This window comes from Brachyhypopomus gauderio, chromosome 19 (genome assembly GCF_052324685.1).
Source record: "Brachyhypopomus gauderio isolate BG-103 chromosome 19, BGAUD_0.2, whole genome shotgun sequence".
In the NCBI taxonomy this organism is placed as follows: Eukaryota; Metazoa; Chordata; class Actinopteri; order Gymnotiformes; family Hypopomidae; genus Brachyhypopomus; species Brachyhypopomus gauderio.
The window spans coordinates 4,123,337-4,143,580 of record NC_135229.1 but is presented as its reverse complement, the minus strand read 5'-3'; the positions used below and the strand labels follow the sequence as shown (position 1 = coordinate 4,143,580).

The 20,244-nt window shown below is 49.2% G+C and overlaps 1 protein-coding gene across 8 annotated transcripts in view; it reads right to left on the bottom strand.

Moving 5' to 3' along the window:
- Positions 1-83: 83 nt before the first annotated feature.
- The window catches only part of LOC143483288 (myomegalin), a 46,907-nt gene continuing 26,746 nt past the window's right edge, over positions 84-20,244 (bottom strand). For 2 of the 8 annotated variants that reach the window (XM_076982114.1, XM_076982106.1), the window contains 34 exons: positions 18,926-19,063; positions 18,542-18,721; positions 18,128-18,322; positions 17,775-17,975; positions 17,617-17,677; positions 17,421-17,506; positions 17,269-17,337; positions 16,891-16,997; positions 16,361-16,503; positions 13,546-13,664; positions 13,148-13,311; positions 12,578-12,959; positions 12,217-12,457; positions 11,109-11,225; positions 10,519-10,799; positions 9,998-10,209; positions 9,673-9,908; positions 9,365-9,419; positions 8,927-9,168; positions 8,688-8,765; positions 8,422-8,589; positions 7,778-7,999; positions 7,528-7,659; positions 7,106-7,219; positions 6,598-6,787; positions 6,367-6,491; positions 5,988-6,191; positions 5,588-5,689; positions 5,185-5,390; positions 4,129-4,272; positions 3,827-3,965; positions 3,654-3,700; positions 3,413-3,467; positions 84-2,670 (listed from right to left, as the gene is read on the bottom strand). In XM_076982114.1, coding sequence (XP_076838229.1) covers positions 2,537-2,670; positions 3,413-3,467; positions 3,654-3,700; positions 3,827-3,965; positions 4,129-4,272; positions 5,185-5,390; positions 5,588-5,689; positions 5,988-6,191; positions 6,367-6,491; positions 6,598-6,787; positions 7,106-7,219; positions 7,528-7,659; positions 7,778-7,999; positions 8,422-8,589; positions 8,688-8,765; positions 8,927-9,168; positions 9,365-9,419; positions 9,673-9,908; positions 9,998-10,209; positions 10,519-10,799; positions 11,109-11,225; positions 12,217-12,457; positions 12,578-12,959; positions 13,148-13,311; positions 13,546-13,664; positions 16,361-16,503; positions 16,891-16,997; positions 17,269-17,337; positions 17,421-17,506; positions 17,617-17,677; positions 17,775-17,975; positions 18,128-18,322; positions 18,542-18,721; positions 18,926-19,063 — 5,289 coding nt within the window. In that variant the 3' untranslated portion in view covers positions 84-2,536. Of the gene's footprint in view, positions 2,671-3,401; positions 3,468-3,653; positions 3,701-3,826; positions 3,966-4,128; positions 4,273-5,184; positions 5,391-5,587; positions 5,690-5,987; positions 6,192-6,366; positions 6,492-6,597; positions 6,788-7,105; positions 7,220-7,527; positions 7,660-7,777; positions 8,000-8,421; positions 8,590-8,687; positions 8,766-8,926; positions 9,169-9,364; positions 9,420-9,672; positions 9,909-9,997; positions 10,210-10,518; positions 10,800-11,108; positions 11,226-12,216; positions 12,458-12,577; positions 12,960-13,147; positions 13,312-13,545; positions 13,665-16,360; positions 16,504-16,890; positions 16,998-17,268; positions 17,338-17,420; positions 17,507-17,616; positions 17,678-17,774; positions 17,976-18,127; positions 18,323-18,541; positions 18,722-18,925; positions 19,064-20,244 lie in introns of all 8 variants that reach the window. The other 6 variants (XM_076982108.1, XM_076982109.1, XM_076982107.1 and 3 more) reach the window with 6 other exon arrangements.

Here is a 20,244-nt window from a genome sequence, read left to right as displayed (position 1 = left end):
GGATTTATAACAGTAAAACATTTACAACAATTAAAATTTAAATCTCTCTGCAAAATGCCAGGACAACAGGCACGAAGACGGACTCCAATGGATCTATGATCTTTTATTGCATGACACAAATACATTTGTTTCCATGTCAACAAAACAGTTCAGTCAGTATGTACACATCATACAGTTCTTGGAACCACGCGGCCATGTTGCTGGTTACAGCGCAGGTCCTGCTCACACTGGGGCTTTGGCTCAGCTCAAATTGAACTGCCTTGCACTCAAATTTACACTTTCAAAAAATGGCTTGGCTTTGGTAATCTTAATCTTTCTAAATCAAATCCTTGGCTGATTTCCCAAATCCCAGTAGCTGAAGCAATTAAGCCGAAAGGTCAGTCTCTTATAGGAACGGTCTTGTGGCTGTAGCTATCTGATCATGTGGTAAAAGGCCCCGTACCATTCTAGTTAGAAATATTTCTCTGATTTGTTTTTGGCAAAATACTCATGGTTCTGGCATTTTCCTATTGACAAAATAATCCTCACCCAAACAATGCCAGACATGTGACTTTGAAACATGCCACAATCTACGATAACCAACAAGCAACAGCTCCAAGAATGTATTTCTCTTTTTTTGCTGCTGATAATGAACTATACAGTTTTTCTGGCTTAAATGCAGGCAAAGCAACATTTCCTGAAGCTTTATAGCAAAGGGGCTACGAAAAAAACACTACATTACAATCCTCTCTAAGGATCATGGTGCAAGGCATCTCAATCTTGCAACTAGCCAAATGTACACAGGAGCATTTATTTGCGGACAGACACACTCAGAAAGCTGAAAGTAGCAAACCAGTTCAAAATGAAGGATTACCCTTGACATTAGGATTAACCTTGAAGTGTTGCTATTGCACAGCTACCCAGATACTGAACCTTTGAGCATATACATAAATTATATATATATATATATATATATATATATATATATATATATATATATATATATATATATATATACATATATGAAAGAGAAAGAAAGAGAGAGGACACTTAACATAGTAAACCACAATGACACTGCATCAAAAAGCAGGTTATATACAGCGCTGTGAAGGAAAACAAGAAAAAGACAAGACATGTAGCAGCAGAAATCTACGAGCAGCTAGCAAGGAACACCTGAACACCTCAAACCGTGACTGGGTACTCTATCGTGGCATCAGTAGGTTACATTGGTCCCACCGGGTCCTTGCCAAAGTTTGTCACCGTTTCAGCAGACATGGAGGTTATGACGCTTTCACGCTCAAGAGGACCATGCTAAACTGTTCAATGCCCAATTGATCATTTTCATGCCCTCAACATCTGGAGACCAGTGGCGCAAAACTGCTTTGTGTAATAACCACAATGTATTTTGGTCCAATCACCTATTCCATATATTCGCTAATGAACATTAAACAGAAAATTCTATACCTTCACGACCCAACTATGTCACATCAGTTTAAGGATTCCGAACAAGTTGTTATAATGGCACTCTATGAGGGTTTCACGCTGAACATTTAGCAAAGAAATATCAGACGAACTCCTCATGTAATGGTACGGACGAGGTGAAAACGAAGAAGAAACTACATCAAACTTTGGCAAGTACTGGCGAGCCTCACCATACAACACAAAGGAGCTATTTTCCTTTTCTATCTCCACCATGCAAATACTGTCCAAGAACATCAGTAGTTTTAAAGGATGATTAATAATCGTGATAATACTAGTCGTAATATTGCACCGACGGTCTTTCAGCTTCAGGAAATAAAATTAATACTCAGTTCCATTGTTGATGAAAACTGGCACAACTGCATCGAGTAACAAACACCTTATTGCACATGCTCGCGTGAACCTCTCTCAGGAGCGGTAGAGCTCCGTTAAGGAGCTGCTGGGGTTTGGATCAGCAGCGATTTTTTTAAACTACTACAATGGTGTCAGGCGAATGCTGTCTGGGTTTTGATTGGAGGCACCGGTTAGGTCCGAGAACTGGCAGAACGGCCGGTGAGCCACTCACAGACAGCTTCTCACAAAACGTTTAGCTTACACTGTTTCCTTGCCTAAAATCCCTGAGTTTCTCAAAGGGATTCGCTGGCAGTCATTTGCAAAGCAAACAAACAAACAAAAAAAAAGCTTCATCTTAAATGGCAAACTGCCACACTGTGCGATTTGTGTCCAGTGGCAGCAGTTCTGTTCTATTAGACGTTAGTTTCTTTGTGTCTTATGCGGATTATCAACGTGCACGTGTCTTCTCACCCGGCACTAACATGCAACCACACTTTTAAACCGTCCATAGGTTTGCCATGGCGAGGAAAAAACATTCAATGGCAACCGGGACGCACGCAACAACATCCATGAAGCATCTTCCGTTGCACAAGGCAAAACCCACAGGTTGACTGAGTCGTGTTTTTTTTCTTTCTTTCTTCAGTTGAGGTATGGAGAGATCAGGGATGGGGAAGAGGGGGTTGAGGAGAGACGAGGAGGGGGGTAAGGCAGGGAGGTGGAGAGGAGGTGTCTCGTCTTGGCTGGTTCAGGAGGTCGTTTTGAGAAGGCACTCCTTGTCCTGCTTCGCAGCGAGCCTTCGACCGACCCCTCCTGCTGCGACCTCAGGGGTCACGCCAACCCAATCAGGAGACTTTGGGTAGGCAGCGTTGGGGACTTTACCTGGACAGGAACAAAGAGGAAACACCGGCGTAAAACATCAACGTGACGGCAGGTCTAACGCTACTCCAGGGTGAAGACCGCCATCCTGCTGAAAGAAGGGGCCGACGTCAAAGCATTCAGACGTGGCAGGAAGATCCATCAGCATGTCTGAGCTTCTCACAGCAAAGGTGGACAGCTCGGTGGCATGTGACCGCAAGTCCATTATTCTGTTAACACTGATGATTTATGGAAGCAGGTGGGAGTTAGAATGGACTCCAGTGGTAGATGTGGACAATTTGTAATTAATATGTTGGTGTTTTAACTGCTCAAAGAGAAATGTTGTTAGGAAGACGTTACAATGTATGCTTTTCAGTATGTTTAAGGCCATGCATCTCCTGTTAGAAGTGTAAATGCTCTCAGTATTGCTGTTTCTATTACTGATATTTATGACTCCGCCCACATACCACATGAGCCCTTTCTTCCTGATCTTTTCTCTTTTATAAGGTCTGTGAATGTTTTTCTTGATCAAGGTGACAAACGGCCGGCTAACTATAGCAGCTAATGTTGCCATTTCAACCACAGAGTTAAAACGCATTACAGTATAAGACAGTATAAGAGATGGGTTTGGGTTTGGGTTAGATGGGTTTAGGACAGAGCTGACAGGAAGAGGAAGTGATGTCATGGGAAAAGCAGCGAGGTCAAGAGGCAGCGCAAGCAGAGACGGAGAGAGGTGCGCGCGGCACGGCACAGACCGGACCGTTACCGTGGCGAGAGGAGGAAGAGGAGGAGCTTAAAGAGGAAATCCTGAGCTCGTTCTTCTGGATTCATTCAGGGAGAGAAACACAGACAAAGAAAGAGAGAGAGAGAGAGCAAGAAAAGGTAGAAGGGAGGAGCAAGAGACACACAAAGTGAGGACAGGGGGACAAAGGACAACAAGGCCTCTTCCATGCGCACGTGGATCCACACGCAGGTGAATAAAAGCAGCCAAAGTGAAAACCTCTCACCTCCAGATTGGCCCTGGCTTTCTTCAGCACATCCCGGGTCCTGGACACTGGTGTGGACAGAGAGAGACCGATTACTCACAGAGACTCACCACACACTCCTCACCGGCCCTGTCGATACAGCTGAAATACGGTTATGACCGTAGCGTAGGGGGGGGGGGGGGGGAGACACTGACGCTGGTTGACGATGAAGGTCTCCATGCTCTCTTTGGAGCGGTTGGTGCTCCTCAGCCTCTGGATGGTGCTCTGAAGAACCTCCTCCTGCTCTGCTAACTTCAAACGCAGAGAACGGATCTCCTCCCTCATGGACTGCTCCTGTGAACACACACACACACACACACGTACATCATCGGTCACGGCGGTTAACGGACCAGGCTCCTGTTTCTTACACCCCAAGTTTCACAATCGATCCTGGATCCCTTTTTAAGCTTGTCCACCAACACACGCATGTGCAAACAGACTGAGGAACACCGCCCACCTTCTGGAGGAGATGGGCGGCGGCATCGCTGCTGGGAAGGGCCGCCCTCCAGAACATCTTGAGCAGAGAGACGGCCTCCTCCAGAATCTGGCCCAGTGTCTTTGTGTTGGCTAGCAGAGATCTCATACTTGCATAGTCCAGCGCCTGGTGGGCCAAAGGGAGAGAGACGATCAGAGAGGGACCGAGAAGGGAGATGTTGGGGCACTAAAGCTCCACCCTAGCACTAAAGATCTGTTCTGAGACCAGTAAACACACGGAACTGTTCACCTTCATTAGAGTAATGACAATACAAAAATATTCTAATTCATGTAGCATTTGAGTCCATAATCTTTATTTTATATGACAAAGAGAAATATATATTTATTTAACATTTCTACAAATCATGAGATCTAAAATCTCAAGTTTCCAATTCCAAAAACTCCTAATCCAGTTCCTCGCCGTTCCTCTTTGTGGGTTTACGTTCCCTTCACAAAGTGCGCGGGCGGCCCGGAGGGGGTGGAGGGGGTGGAGGGTGTGGAGGGGGTGGAGAGTGGAGGGGGTGGAGGGGTGGAGGGTGTGGAGAGTGGAGGGGGTGGAGGGGGTGTGGAGGGTGTGGAGGGTGTGGAGGGTGTGGAGGGGGTGGAGAGTGGAGGGGGTGGAGGGGGTGGAGAGTGGAGGGTGTGGAGGGGGTGGAAGGGGTGTAGGGGGTGTAGGGGGGGTGGAGGGGTGTAGGGGGTGTGGAGGGGTGGAGGGGTGGAGAGTGGAGGGGGTGTGGAGGGGGTGGAGGGGTGGAGAGTGGAGGGGGTGTGGAGGGGGTGTGGAGGGGGTGGAGGGGGTGTGGAGGGGGTGGAGGGGGTGGAGAGTGGAGGGGGTGGAGGGGGTGGAGGGGGTGGAGGGGGTGGAGAGTGGAGGGGGTGGAGGGGGTGTGGAGGGGGTGGAGGGGGTGTGGAGGGGGTGGAGGGGGTGGAGGGGTGTAGGGGGTGTGGAGGGGGTGTGGAGGGGGTGGAGGGGTGGAGAGTGGAGGGGGTGTGGAGGGGGTGGAGGGGGTGTGGAGGGGGTGGAGAGTGGCGCCCTCACCTGGCCGGCATCCACCTCCATGGTGGCGGTGTGGAGACACGTCTGCAGTGTGGCCTCCATCCGCTGCACCAGGCCCCTGCCCTCCAGGACCTGCTGCTGCAGGGCGCTGAAGTCGTCCACGTGCCCCACGACGTGACGCCCGTTCCTGTTGGCGAACGACCCGTCCGGGGCCTCCCCCTCCAGCTCGGCGTGGGTCTCCAGAGAATCTGAGAGAGAAGCGGAGAGGAGACGGAGAAATCATGACGAGGAGAGAGAGAGAGACAATATTATTATGATAGATATATATTGTAAATAAGGTGGGACTATTAAAGTCCGAACTATTGACGTAATCAGGGGACACTTGTTCGAGAGGCATAATCGAGTAGAGTAAGGTGAGTGTTGTTAGCACGTAGCATGCCCACACCATTGGCGGTGAGCGAGATCTCCTCCAGCTCGGAATAGGGGGAGTAGGGCGGACCCGCGGGGAACGGGCCGACGTCCCGCACAGGAGGGGAGGGAGACGGGTCTGCAGGACACACCCAGCATGCAGGTTAGCACACGCATGCAAACACGCGCACACGCAAGCATATATATGCACTCACAGCAGTTACGCATTTATGCAGTGTAGGCATAATGGTTCTGGTGTGTCAGCACATTAAAACTGCACTCAGTGGAACTTTCGTTACACACGACACAAATCATCTACTGTTACGATCACAGTTACGATCATGATTCATGTCCTGTTAGGCGCAGTTACAAAGATACGGGGGCCCGACTTTAAAAACGGGCAGGTGTAATGGACCCGGTCTGTTGGTCTGTCTCACCGTGCAGCAGTTGCCTCCTGTAGAGGGCGTCGCGCAGCGGGCTGGCGGGGACGAGGGACGTGGGCCGTGGCTCCGCCCCCAACCCCGCCCCCACCGCCGTCAGCTGCCCGTGCAGCTGCGCCCGCAGGGCACGAACCTCCACCAGCAGCCCTGCCAGCTCGCCCACGCCGGGGCCGCAGAGGTACGGCAGCTCGGGGCCGCGGCCTGGCCGGAGTGGGAGGGGCAAGGGGGCGGGACAGAGGGGGTGGGGAAAGACAAATTAGAAAAAAAGAAAACAAAGGGGACAAAGGAGAGATGAACAGAGCGTTTGGGTATGTGTGTAAACGCTATTTTTACCAAGGTCAAGGTAATACCGAAGTGTGCAGTAGTGGCGTCTCACCTGTGGGGGCGCTCTTGTATCCTGCACACACACGATCGTACAGCTGCAGCTCACACTGCAGAGAGTGCAGGAGGTGCCTGCTCTCAGACAGCTGCTGCTGAAGCAGACTCACCTCATGCTGCAGCCTGCACACACACACACACACACACACACACACACACACACACACCCGTGAGTGCCACGCGTGTGTGGTTCGGCGGTGAATCCTGCCGTGATGGCGGACGCTCTTACTTGTTGCTGTGCTGCTGGTTGTTCAGTCGTTCCTGCCGTAGATGTTGGATCTGCTGACTCTGCTCACACCCGTGCGCCTGCAGCCGCCGTAGCTCCTCCTTCCATTGCTCCGCCTCTAACTCCGCCTGCTTCAGTCGGGCCCGCCCAGACAGCACCGCCTCCTGCAGCTGCTCCACCTCCTTACCACTGTCTACAGAAAACACAACAGAGCAGTAATAACGGACAGAATTATATATAATATAGAATATTATATATATTATAGAATTATATAGACAGAATTACATATAATTCTGTCTATATAATTCTATAATATATATAATAGTTGGGACTGGATATAGTTGTATGAACTATATACAAATTTTGGATTTTGGGGGTGGAAACTGAGTGATAAAGCCTGTACCCCTGTAAGTAAACATACCTCTGTAAGTAAACGTACCCCAGTAAGTAAACGCACCCCTGTAAGTAAACATAACCCTGTAAGTAAACATACCCCTATAAGTAAACATACCCTTGTTGGCCTGCAGTTTTGACTGAAGACTCAGATTCTCCTCCTTAAGAACTCGAATCTCATTGGACAGTTGTGTGACAGTGTCCAGGCCCTGGATGTAGATGTTGGTGGGAGCTGTGGGGGGGGGGGGGGGGGGGTAGAGACACAAGCCCTTCAGTGAAAAACACGTAACAGCAGACTGAGCAGAACTGGATTTCAATATAACTTCAAAGCACAGAGACATAAATCTCCTGTAAGCATCGTATGCATTATTTTGTTTGGTTCATGACACATTTTCTACACAGTGTTGTACTGTAGCTCGACACACAGAATTAAGGGGGACACACACAGTGATGTAGTATTCCCCCCTGAGCTCCCATCATGCCCGCAGGCACAGACGGGACCCTCTGGAGGGGGGAAGGAGAGGGGCGTGTCCCTCTCACCTCCGGTGCTGGGGGCGGTGGCCAGGCGACCCTGGAGCTGCTGGCGAAGACTCTCATTGGTCCTGATGGAGTCCTCCAGCCTCTGGCGCAGAGTCCGGATCTCCTGCAGGTGTTCTTCAATCAGACCCATGTCTGAGAACACACACACACACACACACATGTTTCAATTGGACAGACGTGTACTTGTCATGGTTCCACACTGATCTGCTCTGTTAACTATGCAGAACTACATTGGACGTAATTGACACACCTGAGTGATTCCCTGATTGGTAAGCAGGCGTTCCAGCGAGGCCTCTGATTGGCTCAGACATGTCATCTGTGCCCCACGGTGTAAGGGCTGCCACCAGGCCACCATCCGTTTTCAGGGGATGTCCCAGGGAATGCTGGGATAGTTGTGGGGTGTATCTGGCAGAATCGGTAGGTGTGGGGCCCATGAGTGCGTAGCTGCTCAGAGAATGAGGTAAACTGAAACCTGGTTCAGACAACACAAAGAGAGACATGTTCAGGATTGAGACATCGCAGGGATACTGACACTCGTGTCGGGCACAGAGTAAGTTGCGGTTGGGGGGGGGGGGGGGTGTTTGGGGGAATCAATGATAGAACATGCTGCTCTCACACTGGTAAGTTAGTCTGTTCATGACTTTGAACATATTGAGTAGATGGATATTTATGGTATTATGTGAAGCATTGTATGTGTATGTGTGGTCAGGTTTTGTATATGTGTGTTCACATCATGTTGCATGTTGTCAGTAGCTGCAACAACCGTAGACACTACAAATCCATGAGTCTAATCATTTATTAGATCTAAAAATGATAAAATGTATTTGTCTGTTAGGTACAAGCTACATTATGGACAGGAACACACACACACACACACGCAAGCTGTGTGCTCACTTCGGACTGGTGGTTTGCGCAGGCCCTGGTGATAGAGTCCTGAGGCTAACAGCCCGGCATCAGGACCAGTGAAGGGCAAGGGGTCAAAGGTTAAGGTATTCGAGGAGCTGGACCAATAGTTGTTCTGGGCCAAGGGCAAAAAGCTGGACATCTGTGCAGAACACAGACCTAGAGACGGGCGCAGGAGCGTTAGACTACTGCACTATATAAAGAGCATGGATGTGCTAAACAGTTATTCCACACCATGCTGACTGACCCTGGCCTACCTGTTTTACCCTCCGTGGGCCTGTAGGGGGCAATAGGGGGCTGAATATAGCCGGGGACATGGAAGAGGGAGGGGCGGTCTGCAAGAGAGCACAGACAGGCGGACCTAAAGAAGACGGTTACGGTGCACCTGGTCTCACTGCGTGTGTACGCGTGTTTGCGTGTATTTAGTTAAATGCACATTCCTGTGTGTGTGTTTGTGTGCGTGACTGTGTGTGTGTGTGTACTGCAGTTTCCATACCTGCATCGTCAGGTCTGGGTGCTGGATCCTGCTGGGCGTATTCACTGATGGCGTCCACGTCGGAACACAGATCCAGGTCCTCATTGGTGGAGCCCCTGTCGTCGGACACAAAGGAAGTGCGGTCTGATTGGTCCGTTGTTTCGGAGGGCGGCCGGCTGCTGGTGGGGGTGTCAGGCGGCCGCTGCAGTTTGGTGTGGAGAGACTCGATGATCTTGTCCTTCTCCTGGAGCTCCTTACTCAGTCTACACACACACACACACACACACACACACACACACACACACACACACACACACACACACATGATGACTGCTGTATTTACTGATGTTGGGAATGCAGTTTGTATAGATTCTGTATACTTCAACAAACAATAAGTTTACTTTTCAGATGCACACACACACACACACACACACACACAAACACACACAAACAAATTACCTTAAAGCTAGCAGCTCATGTCCCATTTTGTCATCCTGCAGCTCTGACCGATCTCCTGTGAACGAACAAATGACAGAGAAACTGTTCAATACTGCACTATGGTTGCACATGAGTGTATATGTGTCCATGTGTGTGTGTGTGTGTGTGTGTGTGTGTGTGTGTGTGTGTGTGTGTGTGTGTGTGTGTGTGTATGTGTCCATGTGTGTGTGTGTGTGTGTGTGTGTGTGTGTGTGTGTGTGTGTGTATGTGTGTGTGTGTGTGTGTGTGTGTGTGTGTGTGTGTGTGTGTGTGTGTGTGTGTGTACTCACTCCCACTGATCTTAATGCTGATCCTCTGTGCTAGGGAAGTGCTCTGTGAGAGCTGCTCTCTGAAACTCTGACCCATGTAGTAGTCGATGTCGTTGGCCCGGAGCAGCTCCTCAAAGGCCTTGGTGGTGTCGCCCAGGTGCTGGGTCAGGATGTGGCAGATGCCCCGCCCCTCCCTCATCCTCTGCCGCAGGTGCGACAGCTCCCGGGCCTGCGCCTGGATCAGGGTGTTGTACTTCCTGGGCAGCCAAAAAAATAGAGGAGTTAGTTTGTGGAAGTGTGCCATTTACCTAGTAAAAGTGCATTTTACGGTGCCGTTTCCTCTCACCCTGGCCAGGTGGCACTCTTGCCCTCCTCTGCACCTCCTTTCCCCTCCAGCCTGGCGCTGCGAACCTGCTCCTCCAGCAAGGCCACGCGGGACACCAGCTCCTGCAGTTCCCTGTTGGGCCGCACGGGGCCCCGCACCGGCCCGTCTGACTGCCAGCCCTCGTCCTCCTCCATGGCACTGGGGCTTGGAGAGACCTGGAATGCCCAGTTCACCTGCCAGAGCACAGCCGGGTGAGGAAACAACCCACGATACAATATGAAGATATGGTCCATTCGATACAATATGATACCTACGATACGATACCTTCAATACAATATGATACCTGCGATGCCTTTAAACCCACGATACGATACGATACCTTTGATACAATATGATACCTATGATACATTTAAACTCACGATACGATACGATACCTTCGATACAATATGATACCTACGATATCTTTAAACCCACGATATAATACTACCACAACACAAAACAAATCCTACAAGGATACGGTACGTTTAGGGAATCGATGCTACCTTGCGTGGGGTGCGCTCGAGGCTGGAGGCGTAATCAGAGGTGGCGGAGAGGGAGCGCACACGCAGCTGAAGCCCCCGGATCACCCTATGGCATCGAGAGAGTTGCGCCCGCAGGTCCTGCACCAGGCAGTGGAGCGATGAAGCGTCGTCGGGCTGACCCGCATCGCCACTGTTGCCGCCGCCGCTTCCGTGCCAAGCCCAGGGTTTACCGGGCCCGCCCCCCCCACCGTCGCCGTAGTGCTCCCGGGAGAGGGAGGTGCACATCTCCAGATCGTCAAACTCTGGAAGGAGCAGAATAAGCAGCAGTCAGACCAGAGCACAGTGGACGGCTGAGGCATGTAGTTTGATGTATGACTGTGATTGGACAGTTGAAGTACGTAGTTTGATAGTTGGGCTCTGTGATTGGGCAGTATATAGTTTGGCAGCTGTGGTGTTGTTTGGTAGTTGGGCTCTGTGATTGGGCAGCATGTAGTTTGGCAGCTGTGATGTGGTGTAGTTTGGTAGTTGGGCTCTGTGATTGGGCAGTGTGTAGTTTGGCAGCTGTGGTGTGGTGTAGTTTGGTAGTTTGGCAGCTGTGGTGCGGTTTGTACCCGGGCTGCTGGCGTCCTCCCTCTCGGCCTCGTTCTCACTGCGGCCACTCGTCTCGTAGCCCAGGTCCTGCAGGTCCACCTGCACCTGCTTACTGTCCCGCTGCACAGCGCTCTCCGCTGAGAGAGAAAAAATCACTGTGTCACAATCACCCCCTCCATCTCTGTGGTTCCCCATAGCAACACCTTGTTTTCATTTTATTTCCTGGTTCCTTTTATGCATGCTTTTATTTTGAATTTTCTTTCGTGTCTGCCTTCACGCCCCATCCTTGATCTCTGCCTTCTCATTAGTATTATTGGCCTGTTCCTAGTTTCACTCCGCATTTCCTCCTGTATTTATATCCCATGTTTTTAGTTAAAGTTTGCACATAGGCCTTGCTGTTTCGATCCCAGTTTCTGCATTAGATATTCTAGTTTTTCTGGTGTCAGCTCGTGTCTTGTATATCTTGTGTTCTATCCTGTCTCTGTTACTAGTTTTGTTGTTTGCTTTGTGTTTGTCTTGTCACTTTATAGTAAGTATGCAGGTTTTCTTCGTGTGACTTTGGTGGTCTATGTTGCTATATATATTAAATATGTTGATGTCCTTGTTCATTGATTTGTCTATGATTGTATTTAGTATCACGTATTTGTTGTCTTTAGTCTTGTTTATCTGTGTTTGATAGTCTTTAGTGTAGTTGTCTTTGTATCCTTCATAATAAACCACATAAAGGCTCGCATTTGTGTCCAACCTCTACCACTACCAATGACAAATAAGTGTGTGTGTGTGTGTGTGTGTGTGTGTGTGTGTGTGTGTGTGTGTGTGTGTGTGTGTGTGTGTGTGTGTGAGAGAGAGAGAGAGAGAGAGAGACAGACAGACAGAGAGACAGAGAGAGAGAGAGAGAGACAGAGAGAGAGACAGAGAGAGAGAGAGAGAGAGAGTGAGAGAGAGAGAGAGAGAGAGAGTGAGAGAGAGGGAGAGACAGAGAGAGAGAGAGAGAGACAGAGAGAGAGACAGAGAGAGAGAGACAGAGAGAGAGAGAGAGAGAGAGAGAGAGTGAGAGAGTGAGAGAGAGAGAGAGAGAGTGAGAGAGAGGGAGAGACAGAGAGAGAGAGAGAGCGCCTTTCCACTCACTCAGCAGGTCCCTGTAGTCCTTCAGTTGTTCAGCCTGTGCGTGGACTGTGGCTTCAGACACCATCAGTCTCTCCTGCAGGTCCCTGCTTTCCTGCCGGCTCAGAGCCAGGTCGCTACGGAGACGGTCTGCCTGTTCCCGGAGCCCCGCCTCCACGTGCTGCCAGAACCCTGTAGCTCCGCCCCCACCGCTGGAACTAGAGCCGCCGCTCTGGCCCTCCACCTGCCGCTCCACACCCACGTCCTGCCACAGGGCCACGCCCACAGGGAACAAATTAGCATACAACCGTCTGTATGGCTTCTGTGGCTTTGCTCCGCCCACTTCATTACCCTTATGGAGATGGGAGATGGCACAGTGGTTTACCTGCTCCGAATCTCCAGGCCCGTGTGCCAGGAGCACCCCGAGGTCCAAAGAGTGAGGCCTGGTACATCTCCGCTTCCCCGATCCCTCTCTCAACGTCACATCTGGGGCCCCGCGCTTGCACCGGGGGGCCCGTGTGCCCTCCTCATCCTCATCTTCATCGTCATATTCCTCCTCTTCCTCGTCCTGTCCGTGCATATGCCGGTTGTGTCGAGCCGGGCCATGGGGCTTCGGTCCGTCTGAGTCACTCTGCTCCCGCCTTCTGCACCTCACAGATACCTTTCCGTCCGTCCTGAATGCGGATCCGGACTCCGGCACGGATCTTGATCCAGCTCTGCTCTGCTCCTGTTCAGGGTTTGCCACCTGCTGTCTTGGAGGAGAACTTCTGAATGGAACACATTTCATGACACAGACAGGAACACAAAAAAACGCTTAATATTAATGATTATTACAAATCACTAATTGGATTCTGTTTTATTTTTATGTATGATGAGATTAGCTGAGGTATTAGTAAGTACAGTATTTTTTTCTGTTCAGAGAATGTGTGTGTGTGTGTGTGTGTGTGTGTGTTACCTGTTCAGAGAGCGTGTCGTACAGCTAGTCTGGCTGAGCTGGCTGTTCTCCTCCCTTGTCTCTTTTTCTTCTCTCTTCTTCTGTCCCGCATCATCCTGCCATCCGACCCCCACGGCCCCCTGGGATAGACCCTTGCTCATTGGTTCTCCAGACATGCCAGCATTCTGCACGGAGGTAAACAAAAACCACTAACAGATTAAAAAACTATTTTAAACGTCACACTTGGCATTAGGATTTAACACACAAACTGAAATTCCATTAGACTTCAACGCATGAAGTGCAGGTTTGTCATTTATGTGATCTGAATGTTAGTCAGAATCATTTCAGTATTAAGTATTGAGTATGTCGATACATGCTGTATCGGGGTGTGTTTTCCTCGCGTGGTATTCTGTGTTTACCTGTATACTAGCCAAACTATGAGCGGTCAGTTTCACATCGTCTTCCTCTATGCTGTCTGTGAATTCTTCACTGCTACTGCCATCATCATCCTCATCGTCATCCTCATCTGTGCTGAAACCTAGAGAGAAAAATGAATCCACAGAAGAAGAGAGGAAACTCATTTTCGTTCCTGACGCATTTGTTTTCAGGTGTTATTTTTAGCCATCCGTCCACATTCCTTTGTCGTTGGCCTTTTCGTGTTATTGTTTGACCATATCTGGTGAACGTTGCCCTCTGTTTTGTCTTCCCGTACATTTCCAGACTCGAGACTAACGTGGAAAGGTTCCTCAGAAGCCAGTGAGTCAACTCCTGAAGTCCTGCCCATGGCTTCCTCTCTCCCTCCCTCTCTCTCTCTCTCTCTCTCTCTCGCACACATCCAAGGCAAACAAACGGACACGCTCTTCAGTTCATGTTCAATACCAAACACGCCACAATAAACTCTCCTTGGCTAAAAGAAACTCCATGAGCTATGAGTCACACAAATGTTGCACACATGGTTGGTATGAAACTCCAGAACAGTTATATAAAATAAGTTTCCAGAAAGGGGGGAGATGGGGTGGGGGGTGGAGAACCCATCAATAAATCTCGTTGTAGCACAACTGTGCATATCAGCAACCATGTGTTTGTACAGCAGGCTTCAGTAACATGCACTACCCATGCACCTCTGGACTCTTAATGGATTTAGACTGCAAGCATTGTTAACAGAGGGACATGACATCAGACAGGCAAATCAGATGGTGCTGGTGGAAAAAGCCATTGTGCACAGACCTGAGATGTTCTACTTCTGCATATTATCGAGGACTTTTATTAGAAAAATCAGGATTTGTACAGGATGCATGGACTGGGGCAGATTAGGGTGGTAATGATATGGACGGTATTGGACAGCACAAACGTGATATATAATGGCCAAGTTGGACGATGGCGTGTGGAGCGGAAGAGTGTTGGCAGAGCGGAGTTGTCTGGGGTAGTTACACACTCACCCTTACGCCCCCTACAGGCCTGGGGCTTAAGGGCATTCTGTGTGGATGTGCTGCAGTTATGTGGGAATTTCAGGGCTGAGATTTGAAAAATTTGCTTGTTGCGTCACCAAACCAAAGCGTTTTGGACCGACTCATGGTTGCAGATGGTAATGTTATGTAATATGCAGAGCCTTCATAATGTGTGTAGTAAAGCAAATTATCACTATTCCTAGATAAGAACATTTCACCCTGTTGTGTCTGGGACACAGGTGCATGTTGTGGGAGGGTGGAGAAACCACTGAAAGGCCTCTCACCATGACCCACATTATTTTGAAACCACTAAGCATAGAAAGCCTGCACTGCCCTCTGGGTAAAACAGGCATTGTGGGACTTGTATTTTGTGATGTTGCTTGTTGGCAGTACAGCTCATTGTGTCACTACTGGGGACTACAACCCTCTGGGTCTGAACATTGTCAAAGATGTTTCCAGAACTGTGACTCTATATATACATCAGCTCCAATCAGGGTTTGGAGGGCATGCCCACAGTTAGAAGGCACATGTCCATGAACACCAGAGGACCTACTGTGTATCTCAGCTGCCAAATCAAATTAATGTTTACGGACCTTTTTCAACGACTGAATACACAAGTCTTACCTTAAATGATCATACTGATAATGAATCCCATATGAGGGGAAAGTGTAACATACTGATGTTTCTTATACTTACCTTGTGAATATCGGGTATTAAAACAACTACAATCTGCTATTTTGTACTCCAAAAGAGAGATGTGTCCTTTATCACATCCCTTGTGGAAAAATATCAAATATACAATGTAATATCTAAAAATCTAAATGTAAAATATCTAATGAAGCTGCAGTTCTAGATGGCATTTTTCATTTAGAATGAAATACAAAAACCAGTTCTGAACATGAAATCTGGTGCAGATTTATTTCTTTTAGATTTGAAGTACATAAAATGACCTCCTTTAGCTTCTCTGAAGAAATATCGGTGGAGAAATCTGATTGGTGCACAAAAAAAAAAGACTTTCAAAAGTGCAAAATTTCATTTGGCACTGTGTTTGTGACTATCCACATGTTGTATCAATCACGTGTGAGCAGTTATCTTCCTAACTTTGGGAAGTAATGTAATGCAGCTATTGTAACTGTTGTAACTATTGTAACTGTCATGCACAATGCTACAGCTATCAGTGTTCCTACACCAGCTCAGTGACATTTGCATAACTGTACAGATGATGGGAAAATCTTTACATATTAGCTTTGGCTCTATTTCAGTTTAATTAGCAGTAGCTGCTACGCAAATCAGGTTTACGGCATATTCTTCCATATGAGTGATGCACAGTTCTATTTAAATGTTGGTCATGTCTGGGATTTTGCTTGTGCAAACAACAATGGATGAACGTAAAAGAATGAATGAGTCTAAGGTCACAGATACCAGAACTTTACAGGTGAAACGCTGTAACATCAACAACACAAACAAAACACACTGAGATGACAGAACAGACAGGAACACTTCCACCCAAAGAAGCTTCAAATGCAAACCCATGTGCAAAGGAATATGCATTAGAACACACGGAAGATAAGTACTTCAAATAAAATAAAACGTCACATTTGTTCGCCTTGCTCCTCCGTGCTGGTTCAAGTTACGGTATTAGTACATTTGTTCATTCTCTGTTAGTTGAAGCACTTTCTTGTAGAACTTGTTTCAGACAAACCCGTGTACACAGAATTTGAAACGGCGCCCCCTGCTGGCCCGGAGGCCTTTTGCGAGGTGCAGCCTGACCGCAGCTGTGGCCCACCTCCATAGTTGGCCGGGGCTTTAGCTGCCCTGTCCAGTGCCAGAGCCGTATCGCGGGTCCTGCTCAGGACCTCCTCCAGCTGCCCACGCAGAGCCTGAACAGTGTCCAGTTCCATGTGCAACGCCTGGGTCTTCTCCACACTGCTGGAGCAAAGCAGGACAATGACATGGCATCACCCGCACACTACCCGCACCACACATCACCCGCACACCACACACACCCCACACATCACCCGCACACCACACATCACCCGCACACCACACATCACCCACACACCACCCGCACCACACATCACCCGCACACCACCCACACACCACACATCACCCACACACCACACACACACCACACATCACCCGCACCACACACCACCCGCACCACACATCACCCGCACGCACACCACCCACACACCACACATCACCTGTACACCACACATCACCCACAGACCATCTGCACACCACACACCATCTCCGCTACGTACTAACTGTACCACGGAGCTACGTGCTAACTCCGGGCCCCGGGCTGGTTCTGACCTATCTGCTCCAGACTGTATCTGACAAAGGTTCTGGTAGAGGTTCTTCTCGGCACGAAGAGCCTGGTTCAGATGCTGGTACTCTGACGCCAACTGCTCCAGAGTGCTCTGTAAAAGAGTGTTACACACACACACACACACACACACACACTGCTTTCATACCTACACAATACTTACACAAGTCAAATGTCATATTACACACAGGCACGATTATTTAACCTACATACAATAAATCCATTTCAAAACTATTATGTATTTATATCTCATACAAACATCAGGAAACTCTCCACCGTGGTGCTACGTGAGCTCGTTATTCTGATACTGTTTCTGTTGGGTGTTGTTACAGGCATCAGTAGTATGTGGTCTGCACACTGGGTACCTGATACTCGGTGCCTGGGTGGGCCTCTCGTCTCCGGAGCAGAGCAGGTCCCAGCTCGGAGAGCTCCCGCTGGGAACGGAGAGACACGTAGGACAGAGGGTCACAGGATAGAGCAAGTGTGTGTGTGTGTGTGTGTGTGTGTGTGTGTGTACCTCAGCTTCTTTCTGCTTCTTCAGGGCGATCTGAAGCTCCTCTTTAACAGCCTGCAGCTCTAGTTCTGTGTTGCTCTCATCCAGTCCTGTTGAGAACACACACACACACACAACTCACCCTCATGACTAACCAACATATCAACAAACAACGCTTCCAAACAACAGAGGGTTTCATCTACATGTGGGAGAAACGTACCGGGCGCTGCAGCCAGTGGTCTGGTGGTCACCATTACCTCCTCCTGGCTTTGCATCAGATCCTAACAAACAAACGCATCATGTGTTGCTTTACGTGTGTGTGTGTGGTGTGTGTGTGTGTGTGTGTGTGTGTGGTGTGTGTGTGTGCATGTCTCTGACCTGTATGAGGGTCTCTTTCTCCCTCAGTATGGTCTGCAGTCTCTCCATCTCCGTTGCCAGGGGAACCCCTCCCTCTCTCTCTCTCTCCCTCTCTCGCCTCACCTCACTCAGCTCCTGTTCCCGTGACGACAGCTGCGCACGCAGTTCCTGCAGCTGCCCAGCCCGCTCTGTTATTACCTGCCTCAACCTCTCACCACTCTCCTGAGAGAGAGAGAGAGAGAGAGATAGAGAGAGAGAGAGAGAGAGAGAGAGAGAGAGAGAGGGTGAAGACAAGCCGTGTTAGTTTATAACCGCCTCTTGAGCCCCCTTGTGGCCATTGTGCTGAAGTGCAGGTTTGATCATGGAATCTCTACCTTGATGTACTGGTCTCTGGAGCTGATGGTGCTCAGCAGGTCCTGGATCTGTGTGTGGTGCTCCGAGCTCTGCCTGCTGCGGTCGGTCAGCAGATCCTGGAACAGTCGCTCCTTCAGGGCCAGCTGAGAGCTGAGCTCATCCAGCAGGACGCCTGGGCCGGGGGAGCCTTTAGACATCAACGCCGTGGTCAGGTCCTGCAGGACACACACACACACACACACACACACACACAGAGCTCAAAATGTGCCACTAGTTGGGATGGTGAAAGGTTAAACAGGTCAAACTCTGGTTAAACTCGTCAAACTACATCACATGCTCAACAAAGACATGATGAGCTAGCAAGAAATTCTAGGCTAAGTGTGTGTGTGTGTGTGTGTGTGAGTGTGTGTGTGTGTGTGTGTGTGTGTGTGTACCTCTGCCTCTTTGCTGCGGGTCTTCAGTGTAGTGTGCAGCTGTTTGATGATACCGTCTCTCTCACGCAGGGCCACCGTGTGGTTTCTGTCACTCTGCTCTTTAAGACCCTGCAGCTTCCGACACGCTTCCTGAGACTGCTCCGCCTCCAGCTCCTTACCACGCACCAGGGTATCAAGACTCTACACACACACACACACACACACACACGCACGCACGCACACATACAAAGGCTCATCAAAAACACCCTAAATATAAATGTCCCTCTGGTTATATAGTTTATGTTCTCTGCTTTTGGCAGATGTTTGTATCCATGGATACCTGGGAATGACCTTAGTCTTAGTCTTAGTCTAAGCTACACGGCCATAGCTGCTAGTTCTGCCCACCGTGATTGTCTCCTCGTTGTTGGAAAGGATGCAGCGTAGTCTCTCCAGGTCTCGCTCTTTCTCGCGGAGCGCTAGCTGCAGCCGCCGCACCTCGCTCTCTTTCTCCTCCACGCAGCGGAACTTCTCGTCTATGGCTCGCTGAGGAGACACCCGTCGTTAGTGTGACCCGTCGTTAGTGTGACCCGTCGTTAATGTGACCCGTCGTTAGTGTGACCCGTCATTAGTGTCACCCAGAGCCTCCCTACAGTTTTATGGTGTTTTTTGTGGTGGTGTGCTGATAATGTAGCATCTCCTGCATCTGTGTTGTGTTACTGTAGTGTTGCTGTGTTTTTGAAGCTGCAGCATAGCTGTGTTACTGTGTTTGTGTTGCTGTGGTTGTGTTGCTGTGGTTGTGTCGCTGTAGTTCTGTTGATGTAGTTGTGTCGCTGTAGCTGTGTCGCTGTAGCTGTGTCGCTGTAGCTGTGTCGCCGTAGCTGTGTTGCTGTAGTTGTGTTGCTGTAGTTGTGTCGCTGTGGTTGTGTCGCTGTAGCGGTGTAGCTGTAGCGGTGTAGCTGTAGTTGTGTTGATGTAGCGGTGTTGCTGTAGTGGTGTTGCTATGGTTGTGTTGCTATGGTTGTTTTGCTGTGGTTGTGTCGCTGTAGTTGTGTCGCTGTAGTTGTGTTACTGTGGTTGTGTTACTGTGGTTGTGTTGCTGTAGCGGTGTTGCTGTAGTTGTGTTGCTGTAGCGGTGTTGCTGTAGTTGTGTTGCTGTAGTTGTGTTACTGTAGCTGTGTTGCTGTAGTTGTGTTGCTGTAGTTGTGTTACTGTGGTTGTGTTGCTGTAGTTGTGTTACTGTAGTTGTGTTGCTGTAGTTGTGCTGCTGTAGTTGTGTTACTGTGGTTGTGTCGCTGTGGTTGTGTCGCTGTAGTTGTGTTACTGTGGTTGTGTTACTGTGGTTGTGTTGCTGTAGCGGTGTTGCTGTAGTTGTGTTGCTGTAGCGGTGTTGCTGTAGTTGTGTTACTGTAGTTGTGTTACTGTAGCTGTGTTGCTGTAGTTGTGTTGCTGTAGTTGTGTTACTGTGGTTGTGTTGCTGTAGTTGTGTTGCTGTAGTTGTGTTACTGTGGTTGTGTCGCTGTAGTTGTGTCGCTGTAGTTGTGTCGCTGTGGTTGTGTTACTGTAGCTGTGTTGCTGTAGTTGTGTTACTGTAGTTGTGTCGCTGTGGTTGTGTTACTGTAGCTGTGTTGCTGTAGTTGTGTTGCTGTAGCTGTAGTTGTGTTACTGTGGTTGTGTTGCTGTAGTTGAGTTGCTGTAGCGGTGTTGCTGTAGTTGTGTTGCTGTAG